This window comes from Oncorhynchus keta, chromosome 17, assembly GCF_023373465.1.
Source record: "Oncorhynchus keta strain PuntledgeMale-10-30-2019 chromosome 17, Oket_V2, whole genome shotgun sequence".
Classification (NCBI taxonomy): domain Eukaryota; kingdom Metazoa; phylum Chordata; class Actinopteri; order Salmoniformes; family Salmonidae; genus Oncorhynchus; species Oncorhynchus keta.
The window spans coordinates 41,041,662-41,064,320 of NC_068437.1; the positions used below are offsets into that span (position 1 = coordinate 41,041,662).

At 43.3% G+C, this 22,659-nt stretch overlaps 1 protein-coding gene and 1 long non-coding RNA gene across 13 annotated transcripts in view; one reads left to right on the forward strand and one right to left on the reverse strand.

The window, feature by feature from the left end:
- LOC118396039 (FYVE, RhoGEF and PH domain-containing protein 4-like) overlaps window positions 1-2,425 on the forward strand; it is a 99,901-nt gene extending 97,476 nt beyond the window's left edge. For all 4 annotated transcript variants that reach the window (XM_052466042.1, XM_052466044.1, XM_052466045.1 and 1 more), the window contains exon 17: window positions 184-2,425. In XM_052466042.1, coding sequence (XP_052322002.1) covers window positions 184-447 — 264 coding nt within the window. In that variant the 3' untranslated portion in view covers window positions 448-2,425. The remainder of the gene's footprint in view (window positions 1-183) is intronic.
- LOC118395835 (uncharacterized) lies at window positions 2,413-20,834 on the reverse strand. Of its 9 annotated transcripts, none has more exons than XR_008066596.1 (13): window positions 20,494-20,745; window positions 20,012-20,380; window positions 16,841-16,985; window positions 16,572-16,723; window positions 16,263-16,491; window positions 15,773-16,026; window positions 14,139-14,255; window positions 13,825-13,949; window positions 5,493-5,730; window positions 4,893-5,254; window positions 4,223-4,316; window positions 3,633-3,995; window positions 2,413-3,463 (listed from the first exon to the last, which is right to left on the reverse strand). It is a non-coding gene; the product is annotated as an uncharacterized LOC118395835 (long non-coding RNA). The 9 variants fall into 9 exon arrangements; XR_008066599.1 differs by adding an exon at window positions 17,952-18,047 and having other exon boundaries at window positions 4,893-5,730; XR_004828065.2 differs by lacking the exon at window positions 20,494-20,745 and adding an exon at window positions 20,769-20,834 and having other exon boundaries at window positions 4,893-5,730; window positions 20,012-20,198.
- Window positions 20,835-22,659: the final 1,825 nt, after the last annotated feature.

The window sequence follows — 22,659 nt, forward strand, 5'->3', positions numbered from 1 at the left end:
GGATACCATTCCACTCATTACGCTCCAGCCATTACCACGAGCCCATCCTCCCCAATTAAGGTGCCACCAACCTCCTGTGATGTGTACATCACCCTGTGATCTGATTAGCTGAATAGGAGAAACTCCTCTCCCGAGTTCCGATATAAATGATCTCTCTACCTTTGCATCTCCCCCTCCTCTCAGGATGTGAAGGCCCAGTCCACTATCCCTCTGCTGGGTTACTCTGTGGAAGACAGCCCCCGGCCTGCCGACCTTCCAGCCAGCTTCCGTTTGTCACAGTCCAAATCAGTCCACAGCTTCGCGGCCGAGAGCGACGAGCTGAAACAGCGCTGGCTCAAGGTGATCCGGGTGGCCGTGACTGGGGAGGTGCCCGAGTGCCCCCCTCCCAACGATGCCACGGGCACCATGGCCATAGATGGCGCCCAGGAGACGACCTCAGACAGCTGAAGATTGCCAGAGACCTATGTGCATTATGCACACACCACTCCCATGCTACCCTCATGGACACACACAGTGTGGAAACTCAGTGCTAGATAAGCTGCCTTCCCTTGCCAATCCACACCTCTCTTCCTTCCCTGAGTGGATTCTACCAATCATAAGCGAGGGCATGATTGGATCTCACAGCTCCAGCAATAGAGCTGTGCATTCCAATCATCATTAGAGTGGAGCAAGGAGGAGGGGACCTCAGGACGGTCACTGCTTCACTCAGACAGACAGGCACTATTCAGGACAACCTGCCTGGGGCATCTTGTACACTGAGGACACTAAGGTCCTCAGGCTTTACTGGGGATGCCTGCAGGCCCAACAGATATCCTCCAGCTTCATAGACATGAGTCTAATGATGTGAATCAAGAGACTGGCTGTCAGGATTGGGGTCAATTCCAGAAGTACACTGAAATTCCAATTGGGAATATTTGGAATTGGACGAACCCTGGTCGGTACATTGCATCAGCCCATGTACATATGTATTACTCAGTTTTCCCTGACAGGGGCAAATGCATTTTTATGTACAGAGAAGCAATGCTCTCCATATGTTTTGATATCTGAGATGTTGATCCTGTACAATGTGTACATCGAAGTATTTGCAGTGTTTATGCTTTTTTTACATTTTATTTTTTTACTTCGAGACATGGGTGAACAGTGTTTCAAACTAAAAAGGGTCCTTGGACAGTATCACTAGGAAAGTTATCAGTCCACACTTCTCCAATCATGTAGTTTCACATCACAGTTGCCAGGAGCCATGTTCTACTGGCAAGAATAGAATGAGTTCCTCTAGAGCCTGGGTCAATGTCCCAGAAAGACTTCAGCAATCGAGAGGATCACTCTACACTTTAATTGCTGTAAGTAACCCCATAAGCAAACAGGAAATGATGCAGAAGTATTCACCCATCCAGAACAGGCTTCAATTCAAACAGGCTGAGGGATTGCCTCTCCAGCCAGGCTAGGCATTCGGGGTACTCTGCCTCACTCATTCTAAGCTGGATCAACCTTCCTCGCTTGGAATCCAAGAGAGTCACAAAGTAACCTCTTTAAGCAACCACATCCCGGTCACAATAATGTATTGAAAAGTGTACTACTCCTGTGATCATTAGAGGGGCCTTTCTACTCTAATGCTGTATAGTATGAATGAAGACAGACATACACACACCCATAGGGCAGTATTGAGGATGAGAATGAATAGTTGTACAGCTGTAGTTACCTAGCCCCACAGCCCTTTTGTAGACATGTATATATCGGAATATAGAATATACGGTGGGGTTTTCTATGTAACTGACCCATAGGGATGACAGACTACCACTGACCCAGATCCTGTCTTCTACATAGGGACTCGAAGCGGCACAGAGGTAAACATTATGACCAGGTGGGGAAAGAAATGTAAATGTTTTAAATACTGTACTTAATTTTATTTAAAAAGTAATTTATCAAATATGCACATGATGATTTAAAATAATTAGCACAAAAGTAATATCCCTCAAATTTCCATGTGTTCTGTCTGACACAGCCAAGCCAGGTAGACTAACAGATTCACTAAGGTTTTTTGTCTTGTCCCTCAATGAAAACCATAGATAGCTGTCCCTCAATCTCTAGTAAGGTGTCACTCTCTCCATCCTGTGATTGCAGAATCCTTTGTATAGAATGGAAGCGGGTAATGTGCCTATAACCTCTGTTCATAGGTTCTACTGTTCCAATCCTCTATTCATGGTCTGGGTGTGACATGGCCTCACTGCACCTCTCCAATCGCAGTTCTGATACAGACAATGCAGAAGAGCACAACAATCCTGTCTTATGAGATCTGAACGTAAAACCAGGTTTTGGACGTTTGTCCACTCTCCCGATCCCCCTCCCCAAGGTTTGAGAATCTACGCACTTTACGGTCTTAATATAAAGTGTACCTTGTAAGAAAATAAAGTAAGTTTAAGTATTATGGAAGTGTGTCACTGGTTGCTTTGTGAACCAATTCTACTTTCACTACTGGGCATGTTGACCATTGCAGAAAGTGCAGAGGCCCGTTTTGGTTACCTTTCCTGCTTCCTCTGATCATAAGTCACTCAAATGAGTCATGTTACAAAAGATGAGACAAACCCTTTGACCTCAAAGCCAGTACCACTTTTTTTTTATCCTTCCCCTCTAATCATGGACTGGGTGCAATTAAGTATCAGGGAGAACAAAACAAAAAAAAACAGTCTCCAGACCACGAAGAGTTGAATAGCCCTACAATAAAATCAATAAATCATTGGAAAATCATTACACCAAAAGGTGTGTTTTGTGAAGAAAATAAAAAAATATTGGGCAAACTACATCAGTTAGACTAAGCGCCCATCTTAGGAGAGACGGAGGACAGTAGAGGCCAGTAGAATAGACTGAAGTGAATAGGGGAAGTCGAGTCTGGTTTAAATAGAATTCTCAAGATCAGGTGTGTCTGGTTCTGGAATGTCCATATCCTTGGCCTGGTGTACTCTTTAGGTGAACATTGTTCCACAGGTTTTAGGTCTTGTTTGTTGTATTGGTCGTTGACTGTTTCAGCTCTTGGGCTGGTGGAGCAGGCCTTGTATCCTGCGTACCAGGGCCTGGATGAAGGTGGAATGGGAGCGGACCTGGCTGTTCAGTCCCTCCACCTCCTGCAGCTGTAGAGCCTGCCCCCATGTCACTCTGCAGCTTCCTCTGTAGAGCCTGCCCCCATGTCACTCTGCAGCTTCCTCTGTAGAGCCTGCCCCCATGTCACTCTGCAGCTTCCTCTGTAGAGCCTGCCCCCATGTCACTCTGCAGCTTCCTCTGTAGAGCCTGCCCCCATGTCACTCTGCAGCTTCCTCTGTAGAGCCTGCCCCCATGTCACTCTGCAGCTTCCTCTGTAGAGCCTGCCCCATGTCACTCTGCAGCTTCCTCTGTAGAGCCTGCCCCCATGTCACTCTGCAGCTTCCTCTGTAGAGCCTCCCCAAAGCCAGCCCCCCATGTCACTCTGCAGCTGGAGACACAGGGGAGAGAGGAGTCAGTCTTACTGAAAACGAACTCACACATATACAACAATTAAAGTTTGCCACTGAAGCTAAAACAAATCCTACCCTTGTAAACTCATCCGTGCATATTTTCAAAGAACTGTCTTTCTCCCCACTGTTAGTGTAATCTAGTCTTACCTGCTCTTGCTGGTTGACTGGCCAGACCCAGGGCACGTCCAAATGAGTCTGGGGAAGCACCACTAACATCACATTTCCTGCAGTCATCTGGAGTTGGACGATGCCCACTGAAACAGGGTCTAATTTTTCATTCCCCTCATGATCAAGGTTAGGCTAGAGGGTAGCGTTATCGCATTCTAGATCTGTGATTAAGGGTGACTTCTACCAAAAGCCAGTCTGATCTCAATCTCCAGACAGGGTTAGCCTGGGGAGAACCTCGCTGGCTCCAGGCATCAGGGAGTCCTTGGGGGTCGGTGGGGGTGCAGTACAACAGGTTGTACTCCAGGTGACGCCAAAGTACAAACAGGCAGGTCTCAATCACATCTGAGGTGTGGTTAGGTCAAGGTATTTCTCATTCTCACATGAACCAGCTACAGCTCAGGGCATGTCATTAATCATACATACCCAACAGCACATCATCATCCTACAAAATCCCTAAAATCAAAACCACCCTGAGATGAACCCTAAACCATTAGATCAGTCCCTTTACCTAACCCCTGCACAGAAGTCTGGTGTGACTTCATCTGGTTTATTTTAATATGGTAGGATACAGGAGCAGAAGGCCAGCAGCTTGGCCCTGTTGTTGATAATCTGGACCAGGAGGCTCCTCTGGACTCTCTACTCCAGTACCAGACACAGACACAGCTACACACCAAACAGAGAGACAGGGATAGAGGAGGGTTAGGGCTGAGGCACTATCACCTTGTCAATAGGTTGAATGTGTGTTTCCTCTTTGAGCTCCTCAGGAGGTAGCTGCTCCAGACACTGCAGCTTTTCCAGAGCTTGTCTGGCTCTGGTGGAAGAAGTATGCAGCGATGTTCTTCAGTAGGAACAGCACCAGGCCCAGGCTGGGCACACGAGAGTACGGGCCCGAGGGCAGGGACAGGTCTTGAGTCAGGGCAGGAGAGGGGCTCTTAGCTTTTGCAACTGCTAATACAGAGGCTCTGTAGCCCTCAAACTCAACTCCAGTTCCACTGCATTTTTGTATTATTCCCCTCTAAAAATCAGAGACTGATTTAGACCTGGAACCCTAGGTGTGTGCAATTAATGATCAAGTAGAAGAGAAAACCAGCAGGCTCCTGACCTCGAAGGGTCAGAGTTGAGTACCCCTGCTCTATTGTCACATAATGCATATGATTCATACCAGGATTATTACAGACAGAATGACAGAACGCATTATGATTCACAAATATGTGAAGACTGAAGAACTAGACATATAACCTTTGGAGACGGTGTCAAAGTGCAGGAATCAGCTGACAGATTTGGACTCCTCCTCCATGCCCGTCTCCTCATCAGCTAATCAAAGAAACAGACTAACTGAAGGATTTTGCTTTTTGCACATTTCATCGTATCCCATTTACATCAGTGAATGACAATACATCCAATGCATCCAACTTTCATAGTGTGTGGGTGCATAGTGAGTGAGTGAGTAGTAGGTCTTATCTGCGTGCAGAGTGTGAGGCTAGTCGTCCAGCAGAAGGTTGAGGAGGCGCTGGGTGTGTGAGTGCTGGCGGTTGAGTGATGTCACTGAGCTCGATGGCCGTTGCCTTCATAAGCCAGGATATCTGGGACAGGGTGGAGCTCTCATCACATGAGAGTGTAGGGGGAGAGACACAGTTTAGAGAGAAGATTGACACCCGGAGTAGTTTCTCTCTGGCAGCTCTGTTAAAAAAGACAACTGGGTTTCTGTAGGAGTACAAATGCTCTGGTTGGCATCTGCCATATTTCTCCCACCTATCCTGTGTTTTCAGATCATTGCAGATGACGGAGAGAAGACCAGGATAGGAGCACACTGTATTGATATGACAGTGAAGAGCTCACTTGGTAGAATGAAGGGCAGGAGCTGCAGATGAGAACAGGAAGTCTTGGTCGGTCCTCAGGTATCGCATGGTGGGGCCTGACGTGCCCCAGAACGCACACAGCTGGTAGATCACCTGATAACAGAGCACAGCCAGGTGTGGTGCCTGGATGGTGAGCACGGGACCCAAGCGTCTCTCACTGCCTCTCTGCAGCAGACTCGGGATGGCATGCAGGCAGCTTTGTGGGCACCTCAGCACACCTGACAGAGAGATAAGATTTCCTTAGAATCACACAGCCAAATATCAATTAAAAATTCTGTTTCACAAGGGCAAGTTGAAGGAGTCATGAAAGCCACCAAACAGAAGAAAATGAACTGAAACAGGGAGGGACTGCCTGAACCTGTCCAAAAACGAACGCTTGTTTTCATTTTCCATTGCAAAAGGTTTTGCTCATGGCCAGTCCTGGCTGTTCTGCCACCCTAGGCAAGACAATAATAGAATAGTCCCAGTAAGCAAATACGTATTTTCCAGATGTTGAAGTTGAAGATGTTGAAGAGATGCCTTTTCGGCCTCCAGTGTGGCATAGCGGTCTAAGGCACTGCATCAGTGTGGCAGCGTCACTACAGCCTGGGGTTCGACCGGGAGTCCCATAGGGCAGTGCACAATTGAGCCAGCATCTTCCGGGTTAGGGGAGGGTTTGGCCAGTGGGACTTTGCTTGGCTCATCGCGCTCTTGTGACTCCCTGTGGCGGGCCGGGCGCCTGCAGGCTGACTTCGGTCGTCAGTTGAGCGGTGTTTCCTCCGACACATTGGTGTAACTGGCTTCCGGATTAAGCGAGCAGGTGTTAAGAAGCGCGGTTAGGTGGGTCATGTTTCGGAGGACGCATGACTCGACCCTAGCCACTCCCCAAGCCTGTTAGGGAGTTACAGCGATAAGAAAAGTTCATCACAAAATTGGGGTCGAAAAAGAAATCAAGTTCATTTTTCTTGTTCTGAATGAAGTTTAAAATATGTATTTTCTGGACGGTGAAATCAGGTTCATTTTCGATTCTGAATGAAAGTTGAAAGGACTTCATTTGGACCAAATCAAAGCCGGTCCCGAATGGTCCGGAGAGGACTAAAAACCAACGTCTGTGGAAATAAATTAAAGCCGGTCGACACCATCAGCGTTGGTCCATGCTTACTGATGTGTAACCTAGTGTCACCTAAAGTTACATTTTATGAATGCCCATCTATGTGGTAGGCCTACCATTTGTAAAACACACAAAGACGTCAGGTCCGGAAAGGAGTGGGGTGGGGGGTGTACCCTACCATGTCGTCCCGCAATGGAATTTTATGAACGGCCATAGATGTGGTAGGCCCACCTTTGCAGTCCAGAGTCCTGTGACTAATCAATTTGGTCATTTAAGCTCTGAATATCAGCCAATCAACAGTGTCAGGAGTTATCCTGAACCTATTTGCAATGGGAAATCATAAGTATTATATTTTTTGCCATGATCAGATTGTCAATATTTTACAGCTACAAACTTGAAACTGCTAATCATGAAAATTTACCACACGGGGAGAATAAACCCTCCTCCTCACAGCTACCCATGTCCCTTAAAGTTGATGATGTGGTTGTTACTGACTAGAAGCACATGGCTGAGCTCTTTAGTCACCACTTCATTAAGTCAGGATTCCTATTTGACTCAGCCATGCCTCCTTGACGGTCCAACATTTCCTCATCTCCCACCACTTCTAATGCGACTATTCTAAGCAATATTGTGCTGCTATTTTTTTTTACTTGGCCAAAGCTTTTGATACGGTAGACCATTCCATTCTTGTGGGCCGGCTAAGGAGTATTGGTGTCTCCGAGGGGTCTTTGGCCTGGTTTGCTAACTACCTCTCTCAAAGGGTGTAGTGTATAAAGTCAGAAAATCTGCTGTCTTAGCCACTGCCTGTCACCCCATGGCGCGATCCTAGGCTCCACGCACTCCTCAATTTACATCAACAACATAGCTTTCTACGGCCTGAGCTATCTCATCCATTTATATGCAGATGATAGTATGGCTGGGCGGTATTCCGTATTTTATGATATACTGGTATTGATGTTCTAACTGAACTATTTTATATCTCTGTATAATTCCTGAAGGTTGTGAATCTTCAGAGCAAATCTTTTTATACACACACAAAAACAAGTAGGTTGACCGATTAATCGGAATGGCCGATTTCAAGTTTTCATAACAATCGGAAATCAGTATTTTTGCAGTTTTTTTTTTTTTTTTACACCTTTATTTAATCTTTAATTTATCTTATTTTCAATGACGGCCTAGAAACGGTGGGTTAATTGCCTAGTTCAGGGGCAGAACGACAGATTTTCACCTTGTCAGCTCGGGGGATCCAATCTTGCAACCGTACAGTTAACTAGTTCCAACACAATAACGACCTGCCTCTCTCTCGTTGCACTCCACAAGGAGACTGCCTGTTACGCAAATGCAGTAAGCCAAGGTAAGTTGCTAGCTAGCATTAAACTTACCTTAACAACTTACGCTGTTTATGACTTCAAGCCTATCAACTCCCGAGATGAGGCTGGTGTAACCGAAGTGAAATGCCTGGCTAGTTAGCGCGCAATAATAGCGTTTCAAACTTCACTCGCTCTGAGCCTTGGTGTGGTCGTTTCCTTTGCTCTGCATGGGTAATCCTGCTTCGATGTGGTGGCTGTTGTCGTTGTGTTGCTGGTTTGAGCCCAGGGAGGAGCGAGGAGAGGGACGGAAGCTATACTGTTACACTGGCAATACTAAAGTGACTATAAGAACAGCCAATAGTCAAAGGTTAATGAAATACAAATGGTATAGAGGGATATAGTCCTATAATTCCTATAATAACTACAACCTAAAACTTCTTACCTGGGAATATTGAAGACTCATGTTAAAAGGAACCACCAGCTTTCATATGTTCTCATGTTCTGAGTAATGAACTGAAACGTTAGCTTTCTTACAGGGCACATATTGCACTTTTACTTTCTTCTCCAACACTTTGTTTTTGCATTATTTAAACCAAATTGAACATGTTTCATTATTTACTTGAGGCTAAATTGATTTTTTTGATGTATTCTATTAAGTTAAAATAAGTGTTCCTTCAGTATTGTTGTAATTGTCATTATTACAAACACTTTTTTTTATATTTTTAAATCGGCCGATTATATCGGCTTTTTTGGTCCTCAAATAATCAGTATCGATCGGTGTTGAAAAATCATAATCGGTCGACCTCTACAAACAAGTTCAAATCTTAAATTACGCCTTGCTCAGACAGTTACTTTTCCACTACACACATACATTGTTTATCATATTCTGCAACATGTTTCATAATTTCTCCCCTCCACGGGTGGGGACAGCATGTCCTGTTATTGGTTTCACAGTAGCACAACTTCTGTCGATAGCTCCTCTTATCCTTTGTTTCACACTTGCACCCTGCTTACATAGCTAAACAGGAACAAAATGTCCTGGTTCTAAATCTGACAAACTACACACATCAGATTATAGTTTTATGATTCTAATACATTTCACAGAATTACATGGTTTCAGAGTGGAATACTTTAGGCATGATCTTAAACATACAAATTATTCTATCACTAGCTAACTAGCTAATAAATGTACAGAGGAAGAGCAAATGTAGCTAGCCAATACGGCCTGTTGTTTGTGCAACAGTATCTTCTAAATCAAAGAGGAATATGCAAAGCAAGAATATGTTACCTATATGAAGTAGCTAAGAGAAAACATGCAATGTAGCCAAAGCTTATAGGGTCCCCTAGGAAACACTTATCAACACTTTAGTTCCTACCCTGTCACAATAACTCCTCCCTGACATTTTAATTCGTTGTCATCTCAAACACTGTATTCAAAGTGCCCACTATTATATTCTAACTATACAATTAGAATAGTCATTCTATTTCTATGATTGTAACAGTTTTGCTCTAATTCGCAAGTCAAATCACAATTGCAACATTTGGTGAAAAATAAGTCTGACATTATTTGCTCATTTCGTGCAGCCCTTACGTGGCAGTGTGGAAATTCTCAATTGAGCAGTGGTGTAAAATACTTAACTTCTTAAGGTATAGGGGGGCAGTGTGACGACCCTCCCACTCTGTCTGCCGTATTCTCTCTTTGTTCTTGTTTCCTTATTAGGATGCCGGTGGGCGGAGTTGGGAGGGTCATCAGCTACATGGGAAACACCTGGGCCAGGTGTCTCCCAGGATAAATAGACCTCTTCCACATTCATGGAGGAGACTCTCTCCATGCAGACACCGTTTGTAGATTGTGTTGTGGTTCTTGGTGGCCTTTTGTTTGTTTGCTTTGGCACCTTTCATCACCCTGCATTATCACATTCATGCATGCAAAACACTCACTTACACTACTGATTACTGATTACACACACCATTTTATATTATACTTAGTTGCTTTAGTTAATAAATACATATTTTGCTACTCCTTATCTCCACGTTGTCTCCCTTTGTTACGGGCTTTGAGCCGGTTCGTGACAGCAGCATTTCCACTTTCAACTTCCTGCTACTCATGCCAAGAATACAAGATAAGCATATTATTAGTACATTTGTTCTCATTGGGAAACGATATTTCTTAGGAACTCGTTTTCAGTTCCTACCGCTTCCACTTGATGTCACCAGAAATATTTTGTAGTGACATTGCGCAATTTGGAAGCTGTTTTTTTCTGGATCAAACACGCCAAATAAAATGGAAATTTTGGATATATATGGATGGAATGAATCGAACAAAAGGACCAATTGTGATGTTTATGGGACATATTGGAGTGCCAACAAAAGAAGCTTGTCAAAGGTAAGGCATGTTTATATTTTATTTCTGCGTTTTGTGTAGCGCCTGCAGGGTTGAAATATGCTACTCTTTGTTTACTGTTGTGCTATCATCAGATAATAGCTTCTTATGCTTTCGCCGAAAAGCCATTTTAAAATCTGACATGTTGGCTGGATTTACAACGAGTGTAGCTTAATTTAGTATCTTACATGTGTGATTTAATGAAAGTTTGATTTTTATATAATTTTATTTGAATTTGCCGTGCTACATTTTCCCTGGCTTTTGGCCAAGTGGGACGCAAGCGTCCATATACCATAAGAAGTTAGGTAAAAATACTTTCAAGTACTACTTAAGTCTTTTTTGGCATCTGTACTTTTCTTTTTTAATTTGACATCTTTTACTTTACTACATTCCTAAAGAAAATACTGTACTTTTTACTCCATACATTTTCCCTGACACCTAAAACTACTCATTACATTTAGAATGCTTAGCAGGACAGGAAAAGGCTCCAATTCACACACTTGTCAAAAGAACATCCCTGTTCATCTAATGCCTCTGATCTGGAGGACTCACTAAACAAATGCTTTGTTTGTAAATTGCCGCCCCAAGTATGACAATTGTGTACTTTTTCCACCACTGCAATTGAGTGCAGGAAATGCAAAAATGATAAACGTGCTGAAATTCGTTTTGGTTGAAGTTTAATTGAACAGTATAAAACAAATCAGAATGGAGAAAGACTCATTGAAATCATTTAGAATGTATGTGTTGCCACCTTAGGATCACTCAGCTCTCATAAAGCAAATGTACAACTTTTATTATTCAAACTAGAAATACAGTCAAACCGTCCAATTATTTTTTTTTTAAATACCGTGATATAATATTTTGGCCATATCGCCCAGCCCTAGATGATAGTCTTATACTCAGCTGGCCCCTCTACGGATTTTGTGTTAAATGCTCTACAACAAAGCGTTCTTAGTGTCCAACAAGCTTTCTCTACCCTTAACCTTGTTCTGAACACCTCCAAAACAAAAGGTCATGTGGTTTGGTAAAAAGAATGCCCCTCTTCCCACAGCTGTGATTACTACCTTTGCAAGTTTAGCGCTTGAGGTAGTCACCTCATACAAGTACTTCGCAGTATGGCTAGACGGTACATAATCCTTTTGTCAGCACATATCAAAGCTGCAGGCGAAAGTTAAATCTAGACTTGGTGTCCTTTTGATAGAGGAATTCTAGATTCCTATGTATTTTGTTGCCAAAACCAAATTCGCACTCGTTTCTAATTCATTAATGAGGTGTAAGTTCATTAATTATGCATGAAGTAGATCGAGACCAGTCTTAAGTCAGGTAAGAGCGTTTAATTCCAGAGAGTACTGACGCATACACACATTTCCACAGGTTATAAACTGAAAATGACGTCAGTGTTTTCCAAATGTTCTATTTCACAAGCAGAGGGGCCCCCTAGCTCTTGAGCCTTCGCGTTATCAGCACGAAGTCAAGGCCAGTCAGTATAAATCAACATTCTAGACAATCTGGAGATGGCCCGTTCCCACCACCTGGAGATTTGTACAACTGAATGAGCTAAGGAACAGACCTTCATTGTTACTAAACTCCTGACTACATTATATACAATTGGGAAAGGGAGCAAGAGAGAAAATTCACATGTACAGTACATTATAGCATTTGGACTAGTCAGTTCTGATTGGAATGTATACATAATTAGTCATTTCAACCATAATTCCCTCTATCACCTTTATCGTAATCGCTCCTCTTCACCCCAGCTGCCAAACTAACCCTGACTCAGATGACCATCCTACCAATGCTAGATTACAGAGATGTAATTTATAGATCGGCAGGTAAGGGTGCTCTCGTGGCTATATTATCTTTACCATTCAGCCATCAGATTTGCCACCAATGCTCCTTATAGGACACATCACTGCACTCTATACTCCTCTGTAAACTGGTCATCTCTGTATTCCTGTCGCAAGATCCACTGGTTGATGCTTATTTATAAAACCCACTTAAGCCTCACTCCCCCCTATCTGAGATATCTACTGCAGCCCTTATTCTTCACATGCAACACCTGTTCTGCCAGTCACATTCTGTTAAAGGTTCCCAAAGCGCACACATCCATGGGTTGCTGGTCTTTTCAGTTCGCTGCAGCTAGAGACTGGAACGACCAGCAACAAACACTCAAACTGGACAGTTATCTCAATCTCTTCATTCAAAGACTCAATCATGGACACTTACTGACAGTTGTGACTGCTTTGCGTGATGTATTGTTGTCTATACCTTCTTGCCCTTTGTGCTGTTGTCTGTGCCCGATAATGTTTGTACCATGTTTTGTGCTGCTACCATGTTGTGTTGTCATGTGTTGCTGCCTTGCTACATTGCCGTCTTAGGTCTCTTTATGTAGTGTTGTCTCATGTTCTGATGTGTGTTGTGTCCTATATTTATATTGTATTCATTTTTTAAATCCCAGGCCCCCGTCCCCGCAGGAGGCCTATTACCTTTTGGTAGGCCGTCATTGTAAATAAGAATTTGTTCTTGACTTGCCTAGTTAAATAAAGGTTCAATAAAATAAAAGCTTATCGGTCTATAATTTTGTGGAATTAAATTGGCGGGTGTACAGTATATTCATTATAATCACATGCATACAGCATATAGATACAGAGCCTTTGAGCGGAAAACCTGTCAGAAAGCGCAAGAGCTGCTGCATCTTGTGCTGCTTTCAAGACAACAGGGAACTCGTAAAAACACAAAGTAAAATCATGACGTCAGTAATCTTCAGGTCGGAAAGTCCTACAAAAACTTTCCAGTGCAAGGCCTAAGCTACTTGATGTAGGCCTATTCAATGTTAACTCGAAATGACACAACGACAAGGTTCCAGTTTAACAAAGTTTGCTATACCATATGAACACACTACAAGGTAGCCATTCCACTCAAGGCTAGGTCCATCAATAACTAAACTTCCCGAGCAGGCGCTCTCTTGACAGAGTGATAGCCCCGTAATAACAGAAATGTAGGGATACTTAAAACATGCAAATAAAACTGCAAATAGTGCCATCTGCTCCGCGGGCACATCTTAACCATACTACAGCCTATGCCGGATGTAAAGTTGTGCCATGAACTCAATATTAAGAGGAATAAATGATGTACTCACAGAAAGCTGTGACTCTCCTATGGAACCAGAACAACAGTAGTTGCTTTAAAAAACTATTTTTTTCAGTAATTGCATTTTGAGCAATGGTCATATGCTCTTGCCTCTCAGAATGCATCTCTCCTACCTCACAGTGGGAGTGGGTAGCTCACACAGCAGCAGACAGCAAAGCAGTGACAGGCAGATACTTTCATAGCAGGAATCAACATAATGCATACGCTATTACCCAAATAATGTTTTTTGAACAATCCACAGGAACGTTGTGTAATAAAATTAGACGTATGCAAAATCCTTCGGAAAGAAGAACTTTCGGATTATTGTCCCGGCTCTATATCATCTTACTTTTTTTTAATCAAAGGGAGGAAGAGGGATGTGGAAGGTCACTCGATCTACCTGGTAGTGTGTGGAGGCCTCTGCATGGCCATGCCCGGGTAGGAACCCTGGAGGAACTCAGTGGGGCACCAGAACTCCAGAGCCAGCTCCATCCCAAACGGGTCCTTGCTAGAGAACTCTCCGATCTACAAACACACAGAAAGAAGTCAGCTAAATATGCTTAGGCTTAGCAAAGGCCAGTCTGTGAACACAAGTCATATTCGCTGCTCTTCTTTTTTCTTGTCTCCACTGTCTCATATTGCAATGTAAATGACTAAAGCCAATGTAATACACTGGTGACAGTGAGTGTGTAGGGGGAGGTCATGAAGGCTGACCAGGATCATGAGGTGGTCCAGGTCTTTCCTCAGGGAGGACGGAGGCTCACTGCCCATCTGCAGAGACATGTGCACCAGACGGGCATCCTCATCAGCATGGGTTCACAGCTGATTCATCTGCACACACACAGTCTGTTCAAAACACCTTGCATTCTTAAACTTGTGCAATACTTGCACATACACTACCATTCAAAAGTTTGGGGTCACTTAGAAATGTCCTTGTTTTTTAAAGAAAAGCACATTTTTTGCCAATTAAAATAACATCCAATTGATCAGAAATACAGTGTAGACATTGTTAATGTTGTAAATGACTTTTATCTGGAAACGACAGATTTGTAATTGGAATATCTACAGACGTACAGAGGCCCATTATCATCAACCATAACTCCTGTGTTCCAATGGCACGTTGTGTTAGCTAATCCAAGTTTATCATTTCAAAAAGGTTCATTGATCATTAGAAAATCATTTTGCAATTATGTTAGCACAGCTGAAAACTGTTGTGATTGAAGAAGCAATAAAACTGGCCTTTGTTAGACTAGTTGAGTATCTGTAGCAGCAGCATTTGTGGGTTTTATTATAGGCTCAAAATAGCCAGAAACAAAGAACATTCTTCTGAAACTCGGCAGTCTATTCTTGTTCTGAGAAATGATGGCTATTTCAATTGACAAGAAACTGAAGATATCGTACTACGCTGTGTACTACTCCCTTCACAGAACAGCGCAAACTGGCTCTAGCCAGAATAAAAAGAGGAGTGGGAGGCCCCGGTGCACAACTGAGCAAGAAGACAAGTACATTAGAGTGTCTAGTTTGAGAAACAGACGCCTCACAAGTCCTCAACTGGCAGCTTCATTAAATAATACCGGCAAAACACCAGTCTCAATGTCAACAGTGAAGAGGCGACTCCGGGATGCTGCCCTTCTAGGCAGAGTTCCTCTGTCCAGTGTCTGTGTTCTTTTTCCCATCTTAATCTTTTCTTTTTATTGGGGCAGCATCCCGGAGTCGCCTCTTCACTGTTGACGTTGAGACTGGTGTTTTGCTGGTACTATTTAATGAAGCTGCCATTTGAGGACTTGTGAGCCATCTGTTTCTCAAACTAGATATTCACAAAGTTTGATGAATGTCAGGTTTTTTCTTCATGCAAAATAGATTTGGGGTTTAAAATGCTATATTTTAGGGGGTTTAGTGAAGGCAGGTCGTTTTTTACCCTTAGGACAAGAGGAGTATACAGAATGTTAAGACTACACAAGGGTTAAAATGATCAACTTGGATTAGCTAACACAATGTGCCATTAGAACACAGGAGTGATGGTTGCTGATAATGAGCCTCTGTACACCTACGTAGATATTCCTTTTAAAAAATTGTTTAAATCAGCCGTTTCCAGCTACAATAGTCATTTACAACATTAACAATGTCTACACTGTATTTCTGATCAATTTGATGTTATTTTAATGTTTTTCTTTTAAAAAAACAAGACATTTCTAGGTGAACCCAAACTTTTTAACGGTAGTGTACACACTTCTCCATAAGGGAAATAATTTCACCCTGAAAAGAGGACTAAACTATGTATTCAAATTCCCATCATACTCAAACACACCAGCACACAACAACAAAGCAAAACAGGTGGCATTGCTAACCTTCATGGGAATGAGAGCCAGGAAGTCAGTGATGAGGAAATGGAGGCGGCGGGTTTAGAACTCACATCCCACCATGCCCTCTGTCATGAAGAGGAAGACACCTCCTAGCAGGGCCTGGTCAGCCTGTGCCTCTAAACTCCACCAGGGATGAGCCCTGGGACAGCTGGGAGAGGGCACGCAGGGCCAGGGCCCAGGCCAACCGACACATGGCCTGCAGCCCTTGCAGCTTCCAGGGCACCCCCTCCACCAGATGACTGTGCACAGAAGACATGTACTGCTTCTCTGTCAGCAGGGGCAAGGCCTGGATAAGGTCTGATTTATATACACAAACACAGTAGTGATGCATGTACTTTTAATTTACTAAGCAGGTCACAAGACCAATAAATAAAGCATCATTTGTTTTTGGGGTCTGAAACCTCAACAGCTCATGTTGAGTAGAAATGTGTGTGGTATGGAAACACATGACAAATACACATTACAACCCACTAACCTTCTCTGTCTTCTGTTCCTTGTTCTAGGAAGCTGACATCCAAACAGTAAAGCAGTGCCATGACTAGAGCCAGGTTCATGCTGTCCAATGAGCCATCAGCTTCCGATGTCATGGTCTCCAGGTGGCCAATAAGGTCTAGGGTGTCATCCTTACCCAGTGGTGATTGGCAGGCCCATGCAAACAGGCAATCTGCCAGAGCCTGTCGGCACTCTTTGATGAGGTCAGATACCTGGTAAAGAAAGAGAATGTGTGAAGGGCAAAACATCTTCTGTAGATGATACAGTTCCTCTGAGAAGGGCTTCCTCTCACCTCTTTCCTATGTTTCTCGTTTCCCAGGCCACGCTCTTACTGAAGGCGCTCAAACTCCCGCATCACATTGATCTCTGATACCAGCGTCAGTAGGCATGTCGTCAGGCCCTGGCTCATCAGCGAAATGCGTGGTGAGGGCCAACAGCTCCTCACTGAGGGAGAACACACATAACCAAGTCAACAGAGTGCAGAAGAGAACACACAGTCCTCTGCAGTTTAATCATCAAGGCACAGAAAAAAGAAAAATGAAAGCAGGAAGTAGATTATACCCTAGTTCCAAGGTGAAGGTCTTGCAGTGGAGGCACTGGATTGGCGAGCGCAGGGAGTTGGCCACACAAAGCTTTCCATCCCAGTAGAGCAGCACTGCAACCAGCCCCCAACTCAGACCTGGGAAGTGGTGTTGTTGTTTCTCACCTGAATAAAAATACATATTTAGAAGCAAACATTCTACAAGTGTTTATCTCCATTAGTAACGTGCTCACTGCTGTGTGTGATTAGTGACAAGAAAATGTATGTGAACCAGACTCAGTAACCTCGGTTTTTCTAATGACTGCCTTGCCTGGTTCACCAACTACTTTGCAGACAGAGTTCAGTGTGTCAAATCGGAGGTCATGTTGTCCGGTCCTCTGGCAGTCTCCATGGGGGTGCCACAGGGTTCAATTCTCGGGCTGACTCTTTACTCTGTATATATCAATGATGTTGCCCTTGCTGCGGGCGATTCCCTGATCCACCTCTACGCAGATGACACCATTCTGTATATTTCTGGCCCTTCCTTGGACACTGTGCTCTCTAACCTCCAAACGAGCTTCAATGCCATACAACACTCCTTCCATGGCCTCCAACTGCTCTTAAAACGCTAGTAAAAACCAAATGCATGCTTTTCAACCGTTCGCTGCCTGCACCCGCACGCCCGACTAGCATCACCACCCTGGATGGTTCCAACCTAGATTATGTGGACATCTATAAGTACCTAGGTGTCTGGCTAGACTGTAAATTCTCCTTCCAGACTCATATCAAACATCTCCAATCTAAAATCAAATCTAGAGCCGGCTTTCTATTCTGCAACAAAGCCTCCTTCACTCATGCCGCCAAACTTACCCTAGTAAAACTGACTATCCTACCAATCCTCGACTTCAGCGATGCCATCTACAAAATAGCTTCCAATACTCTACTCAGCAAACTGGATGCAGTTTATCACAGTGCCATCCGTTTTGTTACTAAAGCACCTTATACCACCCACCACTGCAACCTGTATGCTCTAGTCGGCTGGCCCTCGTTACATATTAGTCGCCAGACCCACTGGCTCCAGGTCATCTACAAGTACATGCTAGGTAAAGCTCCGCCTTATCTCAGTTCACTGGTCACGATGGCAACACCCACCCGTAGCACACGCTCCAGCAGGTGTATCTCACTGATCATCCCTAAAGCCAACACCTCATTTGGCCGCCTTTCCTTCCAGTTCTCTGATGCCTGTGACTGGAACGAATTGCAAAAAAAAAAAAAAAAAAAAAAACTTTAAACATCTGCTATCTGAGCAGCTAACCGATCGCTGCAGCTGTACATAGTCCATCGGTATATAGCCCACCCAATTTACCTACCTCATCCCCATACTGTTTTTATTTATTTACTTTTCTGCTCTTTTGCACACCAGTATCTCTACCTGCACATGACCATCTGATCATTTATCACTCCAGTGTTAATCTGCAAAATTTTAATTATTTGCCTACCCCCTCATGCCTTTTGCACACAATGTATATAGACTCTTTTTCTACTGTGACTTGTTTATTGTTTACTGCATGTGTAACTCTGTGTTGTCTGTTCACACTGCTATGCTTTCTCTTGGCCAGGTCGCAGTTGTAAATGAGAACTTGTTCTCAACTAGCCTACCTGGTTAAATAAAGGTGAAATAAAAAATACAAATACATACATTTGGAATTACTTGGATTTCTGCATAAATTGGTCATTAAATTTGATCTGATCATCTAAATCACAACAATAAACAAACTGATCACACACAAATGATTGTATTTTTCTTGTCTATATTAAATACAAAATTGAATCATTCACAGTGTAGGTTGGAAAAGGTATGTGAACCCCTAGGCTAATGACTTGAAGCCAATTGGAGTCAGGAGTCAGCTCACCTGGAGTCCAATCAATGAGACGAGATTGGTAGATGTTGGTTAGAGCTGCCTTTCCCTATAAAAAACACCCACAAAATTTGAGTTTGCTATACACAAGAAGCATTACCTGGTGTGAACCATGGCTCGAACAGAAGAGATCTCACAATACCCTAAGATTAAGAAGTTGTTGACTTGCATAAAGCTGGAAAGGGTTACAAAAGTATCTCTAAAAGCCTTGATGTTCATCAGTCCATGGTAAGACAAATTGTCTATAAATGGAGTACTGTTGCTACTCTCCCTAGGAGTGGCCGTAATGCAAAGATGACTGCAAGAGCACAGCGCAGAATGCTCAATGAGGTTAAGAAGAATCATACAGTGTCAGCTAAAGACTTACAGAAATCTCTGGAACATGCTAACATCTCTGTCGACGAGTCTACAATACTTAAAACACTAAACAAGAATGGTGTTCATGGTAGGACACCACAGAAGCCACTACTGTCCAAAAGAAACATTGCTGCACGTCTGAAGTTTGCAAAAGTGCAGCAATGTTTGTTCAGCGCTACTGGCAAAATATTCTGTGGACAGATGAAACTACAGGTGAGTTGTGTGTTCCTTCCAAACAACACTGTGTGGAGGAAAAAAAGGCACAGCACACAAACATCAAAACCTCATCCCACTGTAAAGTATGGTGGCGGGAGCATCATGGTTTGGGGCTGCTTTGCTGCCTCAGGGACTGTACAGCTTGCTATTGTCGACAGAAAAATGAATTCCCAAGTTTATCAAGACATTTTGCAGGAGAATATAAGGCTATCTGTTCGCCAATTGAAGCTCAACAGAATTTGAGTGATGCAACAGGACATCGACCCAAAACACTTCAGAAGTATATCGACAACAGAATGGCTTCAACAGAAGAAAATACACCTTCTGGAATGGCCCAGTCAGAGTACTTACCTCAACCCGATTGAGATGCTGTGGCATGACCTCAAGAGAGAAGTTCACACCAGAAATCCCAAGAATATTGCTGAACTTAAACAGTTTTGTAAAGAGGAATGGTCCAAAAGTTGGATGAGGTTATTGCTGCAAAAGGAGGGTCAACCAGTTTTTAAATCCAAGGGTTCACATACTTTTTCCACCCTGCGCTGTGAATGTTTACGCGGTGTGTTCAATAAAGATAAACATATTGTTTGTGTTATTAGTTTAAGCAAACTGTGTTTGTCTATTGTTGTGACCTAGATGAAGATCAGATCAAATTGTATCAATATTTGCAGAAATCTAGTTATTTCCAAAGGGTTCACATACTTGTTCTTAGAGAGCTATTACCTGCCAGCAGCAGCTCCAGGAGTGCCAGCTCCCCGATGTCAAAGAGGTCACTCAGGATGAAGGCCTCGGTGAGCAGCTGTTCAGGGAGGAGACGTGCCCCTTGCTGGCCCTGGATGGCAATGCCTTCTGTACTGGGTTTTTCCGCACTCTCCCTCTGCTCTGCAATCTTCCATACAGGCTATTTCACCTGTATGGCCAATTTATTTCATTACCTCCCTAATATTACTACATTTGCACACTCTGTAAATACTGTTTCTATTGTGTTATTGACTGTACATTCATTTATCCCATGTTGTTTTTGTCTCACTGCTTTGCTTTATCTTGGCCAGGTTGCAGTTGTTAATGAGAACTTGTTCTCAACTGGCCTACCTGGTTAAATAAAGGTGAAATAAAATTAAATAAACACAAAGACAACTTCAAGTAAATCAACACACTGGTTTGCAGAAGAATGAAAACTCTTCTGAATGGTACTTGAAGTTTACCGAGTTCTTGTAGAGTGAGAGGAAATTGGGCTTGTGTTTCTTGAGCTCAGTGTTGCCAACTTAGCGACTTAGTCGCTATATTTAGTGAGTATTCAGACCCCTCTAGCGACACATTTTCAAAAAAGCGACTAGCGACAAATCTAGCGACTTTTTCTGGTGTTATTTGAGACTTTTGGAGACTGACGTGAAAGCACGTATCATTCTTACTCTTTCTCTTATCAACGAACAGCGGTTGCTCCCCGCCCCCGTCCCCGTCCCCGTCCCAAGGCACTCACAGGCGGCCCAGTCCTCGCGCTACAGTCAGAGCAGGAGATGTTCACCCTTCCACGTCCAGACTGCAAATGAATCGCACATCCGCCCTGGCTTACATTTTTTTACAAATCTGAATTTGGGCCAGACGAGTTACCATATTTTCTCACATTGCAATTGACAGTTTTTTCTATTTTCTGTTTTTGGTCCATTTAGATCAGGGGTGTCAAAGTCAAATGGACGGAGGGCCAAATAAAAAATTTAGCTACAAGCCGAGGTCCGGACTGTTCGAATGTTCATTGAAAAAAATTTAAATGACGCATATAGTCTAGTGAACCTAATTGAACCTACTGAAAACCTAACAAATATATTCCAATATGATCAGATAAATAAAGCAATATTTTCTTATGGCTCTGTCAGTAATCTTTCATTTTCAACAGACACAAAAGACAAATTTCCTTTATATAAAAATCCCCATAACATGAACATTAAATGAAAGAAACCGGTATTCAAGGCACCATCAATAGCCTATATTTTCTATTTTAGCAAAAGTGGGCTAAATTTACTTCAAAGAAAAAAACAATAATAGCAATTTTCTATCATCCACTCAACTGAAATATTTTTAAAATATAATTGGATTGAAATACAATAAAATAAAGTGCAAAAATCTATTAATCAAAAACAACACTTTGTTTAAGGAGAAGTAACATGCAGTGAAAACAAATATTAAACTTTAACTTTTAAACTTGAACTGAGTAAAAACTCTAAATATGTGATTGCACAGTAATGTTCACTTGTTTGAGGTTGAGGGTGATACTTGGTGGTGTCCCATCTTTTCCACAAGTTCATCAATGTTCGGGGTAAGGCTCTGAGCTGAGGAAATCCTCAGAATTGAGTGGAGGTGTTCAGCAGTAAGTCGACTTCTGTGTGATGTTTTGTTCAAGTTCATCAAAGAAAACAGTTGTTCACACAGGTATGTGCTGCCAAACATAGACAACGTTTGAGCAGCCTGGATGCGCAGCTGGGGCATTGTGTCGGGAGGAAACGGGCGAACTCCGCAGCACCCACTGCCGCATATTTTGCCCTCAGTGCATCATTGCATTGGAGGTCAATCAACTCCATTTGGAGGTTTGGTGGTGAGCTTTCCACGTCAACAGCAAATGGGTTACCGAGCAGTTCCAACCTGCTTTTTGTGCTTCAAAGTCAGCAAATCGGCGTCGAAAGTCAGCGGCAAGCATACCTATTTTATCAGCCAACTGTGCGCTCGGGAACGCACTGGTAGAGAGCTTCTCTTTCATGGTCTGGCAGCTGGGAAAGTGGCTCAAATTTTCTTTCCGCATCTGCGTCTCCCACAGAGTCAGTTTGGTTTTAAATGCCTTCACTGTACTGTACATATCAGAGATGACACGATCCCGACCCTGCAGCTGCAAGTTCATTGCATTCAGATGACTCGTAATGTCACACAGAAAAGCCATTTCACACAGAAACATTTCGTCTCGGAGTTGTGTTGTGTCTTTCCCTTTGCTGTCCAAGAACAGACAAATCTCCTCACGAAGCTCGAAACATCTTTGAAGCACCTTTCCCTGGCTTAGCCATCGCACCTCTGTGTGATAAGGCAAATCACCATGCTCCGTTTCTAACTCCGTCAGAAATGCCTTGAACTGGCGGTGATTCAAACCTTTGGCTCTGATAAAGTTAACTGTGCGCGTGATGATGCTCATTACATGCTCCATTTTCAAGGCTTTACCGCACAACGCTTCCTGGTGTATGATACAATGATAAGCTGTCAGCTCACCTGTCGCGTTTTCCTCTTGCATCTTTTCCCGTATCTTCGCCACCAGTCCGCTCCTGTGTCCACACATCGCAGGTGCTCCGTCGGTTGTCAAACCCACGAGTTTTTCCCAAGGCAGCTCCATC